This window comes from Eriocheir sinensis, chromosome 5 (assembly GCF_024679095.1).
Source record: "Eriocheir sinensis breed Jianghai 21 chromosome 5, ASM2467909v1, whole genome shotgun sequence".
Classification (NCBI taxonomy): domain Eukaryota; kingdom Metazoa; phylum Arthropoda; class Malacostraca; order Decapoda; family Varunidae; genus Eriocheir; species Eriocheir sinensis.
In genome coordinates, this window is record NC_066513.1 from 22,598,615 (window position 1) to 22,613,830 (window position 15,216).

General features: G+C 41.0%; 2 protein-coding genes and 1 long non-coding RNA gene across 5 annotated transcripts in view; 1 reads left to right on the forward strand and 2 right to left on the reverse strand.

Moving 5' to 3' along the window:
• LOC126985347 (glutamate receptor ionotropic, kainate 1-like) overlaps positions 1-6,823 on the reverse strand; it is a 7,816-nt gene extending 993 nt beyond the window's left edge. The window contains exons 1-11 of the mRNA XM_050840107.1: positions 6,142-6,823; positions 5,452-5,540; positions 4,596-4,686; positions 3,327-3,485; positions 2,740-2,822; positions 2,447-2,574; positions 1,893-2,014; positions 1,152-1,247; positions 653-764; positions 308-360; positions 1-67 (exon numbers count right to left, since the gene is read on the reverse strand). The exon at positions 1-67 is cut by the window's left edge and continues 37 nt beyond it. Of these exons, the coding sequence (XP_050696064.1) occupies positions 1-67; positions 308-360; positions 653-764; positions 1,152-1,247; positions 1,893-2,014; positions 2,447-2,574; positions 2,740-2,822; positions 3,327-3,485; positions 4,596-4,686; positions 5,452-5,540; positions 6,142-6,219 (1,078 nt within the window). The 5' untranslated portion in view covers positions 6,220-6,823. The remainder of the gene's footprint in view (positions 68-307; positions 361-652; positions 765-1,151; positions 1,248-1,892; positions 2,015-2,446; positions 2,575-2,739; positions 2,823-3,326; positions 3,486-4,595; positions 4,687-5,451; positions 5,541-6,141) is intronic.
• The window catches only part of LOC126985379 (uncharacterized), a 27,517-nt gene that overhangs the window by 963 nt on the left and 11,338 nt on the right, over positions 1-15,216 (forward strand). Inside the window, exon 1 of one of the 2 annotated variants that reach the window (XR_007738658.1) lies at positions 8,858-8,920. The exons of the other annotated variant lie outside the window; for it this stretch is intronic. This is a non-coding gene — a long non-coding RNA (uncharacterized LOC126985379). Of the gene's footprint in view, positions 1-8,857; positions 8,921-15,216 lie in introns of those variants that run through there. 2 annotated transcript variants of the gene reach the window in all.
• Positions 12,372-15,216, reverse strand: part of LOC126985371 (gem-associated protein 2-like) — a 4,620-nt gene continuing 1,775 nt past the window's right edge. For both annotated transcript variants that reach the window (XM_050840160.1, XM_050840152.1), the window contains exons 4-7: positions 14,917-15,060; positions 14,018-14,170; positions 13,592-13,771; positions 12,372-13,453 (exon numbers count right to left, since the gene is read on the reverse strand). In XM_050840160.1, coding sequence (XP_050696117.1) covers positions 13,361-13,453; positions 13,592-13,771; positions 14,018-14,170; positions 14,917-15,060 — 570 coding nt within the window. In that variant the 3' untranslated portion in view covers positions 12,372-13,360. The remainder of the gene's footprint in view (positions 13,454-13,591; positions 13,772-14,017; positions 14,171-14,916; positions 15,061-15,216) is intronic.

Here is a 15,216-nt window from a genome sequence, read left to right on the forward strand (position 1 = left end):
GGAAGCCCATGCTGTGCTGTACTGCCATGTAGCCCCCGCGAGTCAGTGCCAGGCGACAGTACCCATGCTGACACACACACACACACACACACACACACACGTTACAATTATTTTATATCAGGGGTTATGGGAAAGTAATAGACATGGCATTGAAATATATTTTGTTTGATATAAAGATAAGTGAACAGGGTTGTCTTGAGCTACATAAAATTATAGACTACAGAGAGAGAGAGAGAGAGAGAGAGAGAGAGAGAGAGAGAGAGAGAGAGAGAGAGAGAGAGAGAGAGGATGAATCACCTCTACTCACCTCAGAAAAGTCCTTGCCCATGAAGTAGGTGGAAGAGTGACGCGTGTAGAGGCCTGAGAAAAAAAAGAAAAAAAGAAAAAAAAAGTGCGCATAAAGTAACCGATCCACTCATTTACTTCGATACCGTCAGCTTTAAGCAATTCATTTATTCACTTTAGACTTTACGACTGACTGAGTGAATGACTGGCTGACTGCCTGACTTATTTCCTTCCTTCCTTCCAACCTTCCTTCAATTTTCCTTCCTTATTCACTGACTGACTGAAGAGGTATAGCTGCCTGAATGATTCACACACACACACACACACACACACACACACACACACACACACAGACACAGACACACACCTGCCATTCCGCCCATGACCGTAGGAATTATATTTTTAGCATTACGAAGGAGAGGTGATCGCCCACGCCAGCCTCGGCCCATGGTAGATTCGGGGTCCTCCTCGTAGGCAGACTGAGGGGAGAGAGAGGATGAGAAGGGAAGGGTCGAGGGTGGGAAGGGCGTGTTAGTGGTAAGGGTAGAATGGCCAAGAAGAGAGCTGATTTTTCAAAGTCGTTTAGTTGGTTTTGTTGATTTTTTTATATCGCCTTTTTACGACTGAGTTTGTAATATGTCGACTTAACTGTGAAAATGCAGTGCTTCTAACTCCGTCTCAAGAATGGAATTAATAAGCGAAACTAGCCACATAGCTGTTAATCAATACTTACGACGTTTAAAAAGGTTTGCGCTTGACAGATCACCATTGCGTTAAAGAGCGAATAAGACGAGAATGAGAAGAAAGACAAGAAGTTTCCGTATTTTAATGGAGGTGGAGGAGAGTGTCAGCCGGTGGGTTATTACCTCAAAGAAGCTCTGCACGATGGAGCCGAAAGCCATGGTCCACGGCACGTCTCTTTGGCTGACCAGCTCCTCCAGAGAGTCGAAGGGCACACGCACCTGCACGCAAACACCTTTTTTTTTAAGTCAAAGAAGACGGACCAACGGCTAAAGATATAGTAGTAGTAATAATAATAATAATAATAATAATAATAATAATAATAATAATAATAATAATAATAATAATAATAATAATAATAATAATAATAATAGAAATGAGAAAATTAAAATAAAGAATCATTAATACAGAAAACAAGGTGTAGGTTTCAGAGCAGATGTATGATTTTTCAGGTGTCTTGTGTTGATATTTTGAGCTTCATGGCAGGTATAAGGTTTCCAGGTGTGTGTTACTGTTATAGTGGGCATCAGGGGAGGTCTATAGGTGTGCAGTGTTGTTATCTTGAGTTTCAGGGCAGGTGTAACGTTGTCCATTTATGTGGGACTGTTATATTGGGTTTCAAGCACCGTTGCCAGATTATCGTACTCAGGAACCGCGTATTTACCGGTGTCCAGGCTGGCCCATAACTGTTGCCAAGAAGCACCAATAATTAACCATTCAAACGATAACTATATATGAAGGCAGTTATATGGGTGATGAAAGCAGTTTTTGGGTCGGAAATCGGAAAACATAAAAGGCAGAGTACGACAATCTGGCAACGGTGGTTTCAGGGCAGGTAGATAGTTGCTCAGGTGTCGTCTCATTACCTTGGGCACGATGAGCATTGCCTTGAGGTTGGAGCGGTACACGATGGCCATGATGAAGGAGACGAGCAGCCACAGCCCCGCCAGCACCCTCGCGCCCTCACCGCCACGCAGGCTCTTCACCTCTGTAGGGCCGCCGTAGATAAGGATAAATAAATAGAGAAGCAGGTAGATAAGTAGATTTACTGAGAGGTAGACGGATAGATAGGCGGGCAGATAGGTAGATTGATAGGTAGGTAGGTCAATAGATAATTAGATTCATAGGCAGATAGACATGTAGACTGGTAGCTAGATAAAAAAAGATAGATAATTAAATAGCAAGGCAGGCATGTAGGTAGGTAGATACTAGATAGATATATAATTAGATACATAGGCAAGCAGATAGGCAGATTGATAAGTAGGTAGATTGTTATTCAAATAGATAGATAGGTAGATAGATAGCCAGGTAGATAGATAGATAGACAGATAGATAGATAAATAGAAACATTGGTAGATCGATTGTTTGTATTCCGCAACATTTACTTATATTCTACACTCGCTCCCTCACACTCACTCACCCTGACCCAGTAGTGCTCGGTAGCCCCACAACCAATTCCACATCGAGGAGGAAGAGGAGGAGGAAGAGAGGGAGGAGGCGGAGGGAGGGGAGCCGCGGTAAAATCCATCTGTATCCTTGTATTCGCTTCTGGAATTGAAATTAAACGCGCACACACTAGTTGACAAACAGGCACACACACACACACACACAAAAAAAAAAAAAAAAAAAAACGTATTCATAAGTAGATATAAGTGTGTGTGTGTGTGTGTGTGTGTGTGTGTGTGTGTGTGTGTGTGTGTGTGTGTGTGTTACCTTTGGGGAGTGGGGGAGAGACCGAGCAGACCCAAAGCAGCAGATGTCACCAACAGTAGACTCGCCAGCACACCTGCCCACACCTGGCGAGGAAAAACACACACCTGTGATGACTTTTGAGTACTTGATCTACTTGTGATTGGTATACTTGTCCTCAGGAGCTATCACGAGTAGACTGACTGACCTCTTGCAGTTCCCCTCTTTCTCAATGTAAAGAAGGTAAAAAGAAAAAAATAATAAAAACACCGCCATTCCAAACTTAACACATATATATACACAAAAAACATCACCCTCCCCAAAAAGAAAAGAACAAAAGAAGAAGGAACGGAAGAGAGACAAACTAGCATAATCCCCTAGAAACAGAACAGAATCAGTTAGAGCATAGTAGAAATATCAGGTTAGCTCTGGTCAGGTCAGATTCACTGGCAGGCATATCGGTTAACTGACTGACTAACTAAATGACTGGCATATGTACTTACTTTCTAACTGATTTAATAACACACACACACACACACACACACACACACACACACACACACACACACACACACACACACACACACACACACACATACACACACACACACCACCAGCGTGAAGGGTTTGGTGAAGCCCAGCAGGTCGGGTTCAATCTGGGGTCGGCGGTACAGCACGGCGTGGTCCGTGGCCGTGATGGGGACGCTGAAATCCGCCACGGCCACTCTTGCCAGGGTCACGCCGAACGGACCGATCGCCACATCCACTTCCTGTGTCATGAGAAAGTCCGTACTGTTATTATTATCATCATTATAAATTATCGTCATCATCATCATCATCATTATCATTATTATTATTATTATTATTATTATTATTATTATTATTATTATTATTAAGAGACAAATCAGGTTGAGAGGAAGGAGCGCGGGCACTATAATCTGTCTGTTGAGCATCTCCCAAACACCTTTGACACCGAGAAAGAAAACATGAGAACATAAGAACATAAGGAGTTTCCAAGAGGCCGGTAGGTCTATACAAGGCAGCTCCTGTGAACCTAACCCCACTTTACCTCACTATCTATGAATTATCTAATCTTCTCTCGAATGTACAAGTATCTGTCGTAATGGCACTCATAACTTGTCTGCCAAGCATGTACAACACATCCACCACTCTGTTGGTAAACCAGTTCTTGCATGTATCCTTCATGAATCTGAATGTATCCAGTTTAAACCCATTGCTACGTGTCCTACCTGACTATTATCACCCCTGCAGTCCTTATGGATATCACCCTTATGAAAACACTACATCCACTTATAAACTTCGAGCAAGTCCCCTAGCACCTTTTGCCTTAATACAGAATGCAAATTTAAATGTTCAAGTATATCCTCATATGGCAAATTTCTTAACCCATGAATCATCTTTGACATCCTCCTCTGTACCGATTTCAACATTTTTATATCCATTTTATAGCAAGGTGACCAGAAATGAGCCGCATAATCGAGCTGGGGTGTCACAAATACTACATGTAGGTTGAGGATGACTTCCGCGTTTCTGTTATACGTTCCTTGAAAACAGTGCATCCTAGTAGGCTACCCTATTTGCACAATTTCTAGCCTGAATGTGTTGTGCCATAGGATTGAGATCAGAGAATGGTGTCATTCCTGCCTATACGCAGAATACTGAACATCCTGACAATGAACTCCATCTGCGAATCCATCAAGCGACGAGAGAGAAGGAGAAAGAGGACGAGAGAATATAGAAGATCATAGAAGTGGAGGGACAGAGGGGGAGGGTAGTGTCCTAAAACCATAACATATATAAATAGGAAACTGTGCACAGACTCCATCACCATGTCTGTACTCCCCTTAAGGTAGACTCACCCTTCTGTGTAGCATCCCCATCATGCCGAACCAGGAGCCATTGGGGAACTGTGCCCCCCATAGACCATCCGGGGGCTCCAGGTACTCGTGGCTGGGGAAAGGGGAGGAAGGAAGGAAGGACCAAGGGGGAGGTTAAAGGAGAATGGGGTGGATAGAAATATAGATGAGTTGCAGGAGGAAGAGAGGGGAAGGGATGAGGAGGAGGTACAGGAGGAAGAGAGGGGAAGGGATGAGGAGGAGGTACAGGAGGAAGAGAGGGGAGGGGATAGGGGGAATAAACGGGTGGAGGCAAGAAAAGAGGAAGGAAGAAAGGAAGAGGAGGGAGATAAATTGAAATGGGTGAATGCAGATAAGGAGTTGAAGGAGGAAGAGAGGGGAAGGGATGGGAGGAATACACGGAGGAGGGGCAGGGAAGAGAGGAAGGAAGAAAGGGGAAGGAGGTTAGGCAGAAATGGGTGAATGAAGATAAGGAGTTGCAGGAGAAAGAGGGAACGGAATGGGAGGAATACACGGAGGGGGGCAGGGAAGAGAGGAAGCAAGAAAGGAGAAGGAGGTTAGGCAGAAATGGGGGAATGAAGATAAGGAGTTGCAGGAGAAAGAGAGGGGAAGGGATGGGAGGAATACACGGGTGAAGGGAGGAGAGGAAAGCAATATCAGAATAGTATAATTGACAGATGTTAGTATTGTGTCCCCACGGTGTTAACGATTCATACAACCCATCTATTTGAAACTGACCCTCTCTTTTTTGGCCTCTCATTCTATTTTCTTTTAACAGGAGCAGAGCATAGCGGGCTTCAGCAGCTTCCTTTACTGTACCCCCCCCCCTCCCCACACACACACACACACATAGACTCACCATATGTTCAACTCCTCCAGAATCACGTCAAACATCTCTATGCACCAGCCTGTGTAGTTTGGATTTACTCCGTCCACGTAAGGCGGCCACTGAGAGGGGAGAAGGAGAGGTGAAGTTCCCTGATTCATTCTTATATTGTGATGTTTTTTTCTTTGTTTGCGGTAATGGTTTGATTAAGAAGGTGGAGAAGCTACCTGATTCACTCTTGAACTGTAGTGGAGTTTGTTTTTGTTTGTTTGTTTGCGGTGACGGTAGGATTAGGTAGAGAAGTGGAACTAGTGTTACGTGAGCCACTCAAAAACATAGTTGGAGGTTAAAAGGAGTTCAACTAAGGTGGAATAGTTTAAAAGCTTCCGTTGGTGTTTGGGTTTGTAATAACATCTCTTGGTATAGGAGTGATTGTAATACGGTCGTAGGTCACAGAAAGGTTTAAACACTGAAGGGGATAAAAGAGTGAGTATACTGATTACAGTGATTAGCTCCTTCATTAGTCAACACCCACTTGTTAACTCATTAGGCATCGTTTTTTCTCCCACTTTTTTTTATTCTTTTCCTTATTTTACCGTCACTGTCTTATTTTTCATATTTGTGTCTGGTCATCGAGGGGGGACTGTTTATTTTTCCTTGACTCACTTTCATGGATCCCAGTAATAAAAGAAAATAATAATAATACAAATAATAATATCTTACTGTTGTCAGAGCCACTCTCAGGCACCGTCCAGTCGGCAGGTATGGCTTTGCATTTGTGTCCTTCAATCTTACTGCCATGGCGAAGTGTTGCGGGTGTGTTGTGATCTCTGTGTGTGTTGATAAAGTCAGGCAGGAGGAGAGAAGGAAATGTGGGAGGTTGAGGAGGAGCGAGGTGGAAGTGTTGACAGCGTGACACCTTCAGTTCCTTTGACTCACATCTCCTCTTCTTATTCCTCTCCTCCTCCTTTGCCTTCCTGCTCCTCCTCCTCCTCCTCCTTTCCACCCTCGTAACCTCCCACCATCTTCTCCTCCCCATTCTCCCGTCCCCTCTCTCTCCTCGTAGTATATCCCACCTTCTCTTCCTTTCCCCTCCTTCATCTTCAACTCCCCCACATTTTTTTCTTCCTTCCTCTCGTCCTCCCTCCCTGACACTCTTCCTCCCTTTCATCCATGCTCTCATCCTCTCCCTCCCTTCCTCCCTGACACTCATCCTTCCTCCCTTCTCCCCATGCCAGGTCCACTCATGTAACATTTCCAGGTTTAAAAAACAAGATGAAAGGCTTCATAATTCACTCCTCTTACCTGACGTTTTAATAACTTCAGATCGAGTGATTAAGAGAAGTTGAATAAGTGATGGGGTGATATTATCCAAAAATATCATTCTCTTGTTCATGTATTTATTATTATTTGGAAAGGTCCAGGAGGAAAAAAAATGTTTTGTTGTTTATTGGTGTTTAGTTATTGAAAGTGTTATTAGATGCTGAAAATATCAAGGGTACAGTCATGTGAACCTGGTGGTGTTGTGTGTGTGTGTGTGTGTGTGTGTGTGTGTGTGTGTGTGTGTGTGTGTGTGTGTGTGTGTTTATGGGAATGTATACGTACTGCAGCACGTGGTATTGTATTTGTACTGCTGGAGATATGATAGACCAGTGGTTCCCAGCCATTAATGGTCCGCGGACCGGTGCCGGTCCGTAGCTTATGATTTGCTGGTCCACCAAATTGCTTTACTAGTGACTTTTTTATTTTGTTCATGATTTAAGAAAATAATGATCTGTCAAAGCATTTTTTTTCCAATAAGTAGTTATAATGAAATAAAAATGTAATGACATGTTTAGAGTATGGTGTAACACCCAACAGACATACGAGAAAGAAAGAAGAAAAAAAAGAAAAAGAAAGAAAAGAGAGAACGAGAGAAAAAAAGAGAGATAGAAGAAAGAAAGAGAAGAGGAGCTAAAGCTGGCGAGAGGGAGATCAGATATCTAAATTCATTTGTAAAATATGAGATATTACGTTTTGGTGTATTGATAGACCTTGCAATAGGTACATGAATCTATCACCATGACAGCTAGTCTTTTCCATGTTTACTGTACGTAGTACTAAATGCTGTAGTTAGTGTAGTATTTTTCCCTCATGTCGTCCATTTGAATAATTTAGCCTTTATAATCACTTTTAACACTTTGTATAATGTGAAACATTCAAACATTACATTACATGCTGTTGTCCCACTGAATTTTAAATTGCTAAAAAATAAAATATGTATTTGGACTTTATAAATGTCACTGTATGCTTGGATCTATGCCTATATGGCTGGTCCGCAGAATTTTTTCATTTGCTCGCCTGATCCGTCGCTTTGAAAAGGTTGGGAACCACGTACTGTGATAAACAAAGATGTTCGATGTGGTTATGAGGGAGATGAGAAATGCTATACAGTTGTGATGGAGTGATTCTTGAATGATGAAACGCATCCTTGGACTGGATAAGAGATGCGTATCTCATGGAAAACGTGAAAGACTTCCAGGATTCATTTATATAACTAGATCAGAATGAGCAGAATGAGTGTAAATGAGTATAAAAGTGGGTGCTGAGGAAGGCGATTGGTAGCTTGTCTATTCTTTTTTCTCCCTACCTGTTGAAATAGAATGGATGATTTGAATGGAATTAAGGCTGTGAGATAACTGGACCAGACATCATGAATGAGCATGAAAGTGAGTGTTGAGGAAGGCGAGGGGTGGCTTGTCAATTCTCCCTTCTTACCTGATGAAACAGAATGGATGATTAATAGCCTCTTCCATTTAGCGTAACCCGTTTCTGGGTCGTGATCTGTAGAGTCCGTTGATAGATAGAGTCCCGACAGCCTAAGATTTGGACGCAATTATTGGCCCTGTTTTCGCCGCGAGACCGTGTGCTAGTGTTTGAAAAGCGCGGCGAAAACACAGGGCTAATAATGGCGTCCAAATCTTAGGTTGTCGGGACTCTATGAGGGACTCTATAGATCACGACCCAGAAACGGGTTACGCTAAATGGAAGAGGCTATAGAATGGAAGGACGTGGGTTAACTTGACCTGACTGATCTCATCAATGGTAGCTACTGTTTATTTTATTTTTTATCTATCACTTATTCCCTACCATTATACCTTTTTAGTTTCATGGTGCTACCAGGAGATGTGGTAATAGTTGTAAAATCACCCGTACTATGTATATTGCCTGTGGGTTCAGCAACGTTGCCAGGTTGTCGTACTCAACCTCCTATGTTTGCCGATTTCCGACCCCAAAACTGCCTCCTCGACTCCAATAACTGACTTTATATATAGTTATCGTTAAAATGGTTAATCATTGGTGTTTTTTTGGCAATACTTATGGCTCAGAAACCGATAAATACGAGGCTCTGAGTACGATAATCTGGGAACGATGGTGGGTTGGCACAAAAGTTCAAGCCCAAGACCAAGGACGAAGGTAAACAATTCAAATCCTCCCGGTGGCTCCCACCCTCGTATTTAAGGTAATGCTCTGTTAATATTCCTTGATTTTCTTCAGTAGTGATACGTATGTGTGAATTAAGGACTGATGCAAAGACTGGGTGCGTGTAGGAAGGCCTAGCGGCTGTGTGAGACGCTAAATATGGTTAAATAATGGAGTGTGTGCTGGAATTTTTTGGCGTACACAATGCATTTTTTGGTCATTCTTTGATATACAAGGATTGGTTGAAGTTCTTTTTCTTTCCCTTTGTGTTATATGCTGGGTTTCTGAGAGGGTAAGTGGAGTGTAAGTCGTATGTGTGTGTGTGTGTGTGTGTGTGTGTGTGTGTTTTAGCTTGTCACCAATAACGAGAGTGAGGGAGGCTGGTTAATGGGTGTAAGAGTTATTCAATTATTCATTGTAATGGTTAATGGGTAAGGTCAGTCCTAACCATTGCCATAATTTTAATTAATGTCCCAGATGCTTTTTATGGTGGTCTCAGAGTTTATGCATGCTCAAACAGTTGCAGCAATTGAAAGAAAATAGAGTATTACCATACTTAAGATTAGGACCAATATTGTGAAGATTAATTTTACTTCTCCTAACCACAGAACTCTTAAGCATTTTGGTTAATATCCCCAAAATTACCCAACTCACAATGATGTCTTCCTGTTGAAAATTAATATTTAGTGTTGTAAAAAACATTTTTTTTTCATTTTATGTCAAGTAACTTTACCTCCTTTACAAAACAGACTGGAATATCCTAGATTTCTTACAAGGATGTGTTCCGCCAGGAGGGAATCTCAAATGTGCCAACACGCCAACAGCTTCTAATAATAGTACAAAAACATATGTAACATTTAAGTCAAGGAAGCTTACTTATGCTGTGTGGAATTGATAATTATACATGTATCTGATTGGATCAATTCAAAATTCAAGAGACTTCATCGTGCAAGACAAAAACTTAAGCAATGTAGAAAAGAAATCCCTTCTCATTTCCTGTTAGCTAGTCATAGTCAAGCAGTTCTTGTTTTCATACTTGGTGCATCAATTTCTCCTCTCAGTGTATGGTACTTTTTGCATATTTTGGGCCTGCAGTATTTATTTCTAAATACTGTTTTCTACTGTTTGTACCAATGATGGATTACAATTGTTGTGGTGATTGGTTACTATCCACAGCATTGATGGGTTACTGCTGTGGTTGTGACTGGCTACTATCCTTAGCATTGATGGGTTACTATTGTGGTGGTGACTTGTTACTTTCTACTGTTGATTGGTTCCTATCCCTAGCAATGTTGGGTCAGTATTGTGGTGGTGACTGGTTACTGTACTATCTTGAGCATTGATATTTTACTGTCCTAATGGTGATTTGTTACTATCCTTAGCAATGATGAGTTACTATCCTAATGGTGATTTGGTACTATCTTTGGCAATGATGGGTCACTATCCCAATGGTGATTTGGTTACTATCATTTAGTTTGGATTGTTTGTTCAAAAGTAGTTCTTAAAGCAACAATGGTTTACTATATCAGCAGCATTGGGTTACTAGTGTAGCGGCAACAGGTTGTTATAAATTAGGTTGTTAGTGGTGTATATAGGCAGTTTACATAATTTTTTATTTATTTATTGCATTCAGTGAGCTTTGATTCGTGCATTAGAAAGCATTTTCATGTTATTATTGGGCAGGCATCCAAGACAGATCTTTACTCATTCTCCACATCTTTACTGCATGTGCATAAGCTAAATAGGTTTGGTGAGTGTACACCCTTGCCTAACCACTCTTGCTGCCCTCCCAGCCACGGAGGTTTGGCCTTAGTAACGTCACTGCCTTCGCCTCCGGCAGGCCTTCCCCCCTCCTACCCCTGTTGTATTTTCTTATTATATTGCAGTTATATTATAGTTAAACTTTCTTCATCTTTCAGTTTCCCTCTCATTTTTGAAAATTCTTTAATTCTTTCTGGCTATTTTTTTTTGTAAAGCACTAGTATTTTTTTTTTCAGTCTATAGCTATTACAGTTATTTAACATGTTGTTACGTCACGTCTGCCTACAGTTTTTCTGCTGGATGGCACACTGCAGACAATACTAGCCAGCAGGTGTTGATTGAAAGCAGGGATACAAGCAGTTGTGTTTATTCGTTAAGTCCTAAATAGCCACAACCCTTGTAAAGTTCTTGCCTTTCCTCATCCATGCAGCGTTTCATATCTTGTCTGCCTGCCTGCCCGAATTCCCTGTCTCACTAAGCGGGTTAGCCCTTTGTACATCCGTTTTCTGCCTTCTGAGCTCTGCCTGCAAACAGGGTAGACAAAATTTAAGAGAAATGCGAAATGAAAAGTCCAGAGTAAGCTAAAGTGAAGAAAATAAAGGAAAACAATGATGGGGGGGCAGTTCTTCAGTCACCTTAAAAGTGTGACGATGAATGATTTTTATACTTATTTTTTTCTTGTAAAAGTGGTAGTCGTTTTTTTTTTCATTGACCGTTGCTAAACATCCACATAGTATGGGTTAGTAGTTTCTTTGGGGCACACTTACAAAAGACACTCATGAAGAGCTATTAAAGATTATCCTAGGCAAAACAGGTATCAAAGACAACAGCTTTTTTCAAGAAAATATTTATTATAATCTTTAAAAAAAATACAATGAATTTCAGTTTTCCATCATTTTTACTACAAAAATTAAAGCTGTGCACATGAGTAGGCAGTCTTGTGTAAGACAGCGGTTGTCTTGAGTGTATTGCAGCTCAGGAAGACCTTCTTGACTCTTTACTTGTGTAGTGGATGACTGTTCAGGACTAGTAAAGCAAGGGATAGCATATAACATTGATTAAAAAAAAATTAAGCTTAATACATTTTAAAAAGTTGTTGGAATAGGGTATGGTAATTCAGTAACTGAGCATTTTTTAAATGGATTTACTGAGTGACCCATTTAATTTGAAAAAAAAAAAAAAGTTGAAGTAGCATTAAAGCTGACAAAGTTCAGAAAAAAAGAGTAGAGCCTCAATTGAAAAGATGCCATTTTCAACCTAACATCAAGAAAAGACATTAATCATTATATTATTTGAAAGTCTATCTATCTAATAAATGCAGTCCAGGAAAGTTAGGCCATGGATGGAGTGGGAATATTTTTGATGAGTGTTTGCTGAATGTTCAGCAAAAGACGGGACATGAGATAAATTATTTTGTGGCCGTCCTGTAAGGGAATAAGGCATCAAGCAGAGAGAGAAAAAAAAGTCATCTCATTCTAGAACTTGGACCCCAAAGTAAAGCAGTCCAGAGAGTAATCTTTTCCTTCTATACAACTCTTTATTCACTTCACCATTAAGTCACCAGTGAATATCTTGACTGATGAGGTGATAAACATATGGGAGGAAGAGGCCCCAAGATGGCTTGAATGGATTTCTTGTTTCAGAATGAGTTGAAATTCACATCAGACTGGTGTTTAGTGGTGACATCCTGCTTCCGGGGTGATTACTATTAGGATCAGTCAGAAAAGAGAATAGTTCATGTTCTTTGTGGTGGTTAATGGTAAACTTATGTAAGAAATGAAAACCAAGTAGTGACCCACCCAATGTGGAAAGCAACCAAAAATCCACTTGACTTGGATGGACTGGTGGATGTACCTTTATTGGCTGAATGGGTGGAGTACTAGCTTCCCATGTCGCCAGTAGTGGTTCATTTCCCAGTCACAGCAAAGTTTATATCCTCCCTTTGGCTTTGATGAATTTCTTGCATGTTTCAGAGTGAGCGGATGCCTGTATTAGACCTAAAACATGCAAAACAAGCTTGTGAACAAAACATTCCATGGCAACAGCACATAAATTTTGTAGCTTGTGAATCATGCACAACCAGTTATTTTCTTCTCTGTGAACACATAGCCAAGCAGCACTGTGTTGAGTTTATTTACTACTGTCATACCTTGTGTGTGGTGGGAGGTTAGCCAAGCAAAGCCAGCTGTCTCCTCTAGGCTAAATTGGCTAACCAGTGATTGTGTGGCCAGGCAGCATGGCATTGTGAATGAATCTATTACATTTTTACCTTGTGTATTGTCTGGAGAGCAAAACGCAACCAAATAAAGGTTCTGGTGGCAGGTCAATAATGCAGTGGATCAGCTGATGAGCTTTAGAATGACTGGTGGGGGCTGGGAAGACCATTGTTCCCAGACCTGCAGTGCCATCCAGACACCATTACCTTAGAACATACTTCACTCAAACATTCACACACATTCAAAACTTGGGAGATATAAGACATTCTCTGATTCAAGTTATTTTTTGCATTTTCAGGAATTCTTTTACACAGACAATGAATAATTACTTTCATAGCTTTCACTATCATTGCTTAAGGGTTCACTTCATGTTTCAGTTTCAATATCAGCCAAACAAATATGGCTGTAAGAGAAGCATAACCAAGACACAGTCCACTTCACAAAGTCAGTCTTATGAGCTCCTGGCAAACACAGGTGGCAGTAAGGCAGCCTCAGAGTGCTAGTTAGTGGTCAACGAGGTCCTCTTGACAAAAGTAACGTGCCACTATACAAATGATCACATTGAGCTGAGAGAGATGGGGATGGTCAGCTGATTCCTGCAAGGTGGAAAAATTATTGATATTGTGTTTCTTTGTGGGAAACTAATTAATATCTGTGACAAAATACAGTGTTTACCATGTGTACAAGGTATGGCTTACTACTCTACACACATGCACACAGCAGTGACTACTAACCAGAGAAGCTCTAATTTTGGCGCACATCATGGCAATGTGTCTGATCCGTGAGCAACTCTCGGGTGTGAGTGGCTTCTCCAGGCAGGCCAGCAGGGCATAGAACCAGCGGCCCTGTGACTCTGAGAACCCCAGCACCTCCAACCACTGGCCATGCCACTCAAGCAGGTTCTCAATTCCTTTCTGCCATAAAATAATGATTAATTAAGCATATAAAGGAAAACCTTTATACAATATTAGGTGGGCGTGTGTGTAAGTAAATATGTCTACAATGAATAACTTTCACTATAAACACAAAATTCATATATTTTAATGGTAAATGATGGCAACAATCTCCATGTAGTCATGGTTATGATGAGAGGCATGTGAGGCTGTTCCCTCAATGGTTATTCTTATAGATGTACACACATTTATTGTCATCTAACTCACCTGCTTAATGTTGAGGAGTATGCTGAGTAAGGGTTGCTGGCCCTTGATTAACTCTGGCTGCATAGCATCCTGGCTTGACTGCTTCAGAAGAGCCACTTGAAAGCTGTTGCCAAAGCACAGTTTGCACCATTCTTCCCGCTTTGTGATGCCTGGCTGTAGGGGCAAAGAGAATCCAGTCATGTTGACTTCACCAAAATTGAAAATTAGGTACGGTACTTTAGTTTTGTAATTAGTTTCAGGTTGTGATGTAATTATCCCTAGTCCTCAAAAGTTTTACTTACGATTTATTTAGTTTCTTATCAACTGTCTTTCATAATTAGTTAATTTTTGCTTTGATATTTTCATTAGAGAATTATGAAATGCATTTGTTTGCTAATTTATTGGAAATGTGTAACTGAAATGGTTCAGGAATGAATGGGTAGCATTATGACAAATATGTATGTCCTGTAAACTAAGAAATACTTATCTTTCTTTCTATTTGTACCTCCAATACCCTTTCCCCTCATAGGTGAACTCCCCCAAGAGAGTGGTCATGGCAGGAGTGTCTCTAATTTTCTCTGCTTTGGCACTTCCTCTGCACATTTAATCCCTCACCTGTCACGTCTCTCACCAATACTCATCCATTCTATAAATTCATTTTGATGGTGGTTCCCCTGATACCATTTCCCTCAATCCTGCCCTTCTACACTCTTCACAAAGTCATTCTCATTCATATCACATATGCAGACCATGTCAGAGTAACATGCACCATTGAGGCTGTTTAAAGTTTTATAGTCCAAAAAGTGCAGCTAACTGCTTCTTACAATCTAACATTTAGCACAGCCACAACCCTTGAGCACAAAAGACTTTGGACACATTGGTCACAATACTGCCACTGTACAAAGTTGCTATGAACCCACCAAAGCAATAGGAGGCTTAGGTATTCTTCCTGATGCTCGGAGGTTTGCAATGTGTGTTCGTAACTTGGAAAACTGTGCCATGAGCTTCTGTTGACTTTCCAAGGAAGGAGTATAGCCCTGTGGTGCTGAGGCTTTGACTTGTTTCTGATGCATAGAAATATTAAGGTATTAATGTTAAAAAGTTATTTAACTGTGAAATTCATTCCATGAGCATATCTCATCTATCTTCTATCCACACAATGTAGATTTATGTTTGATAGCTGGATGTATTTATATGTCAAGCATATCTCATGAAAGATA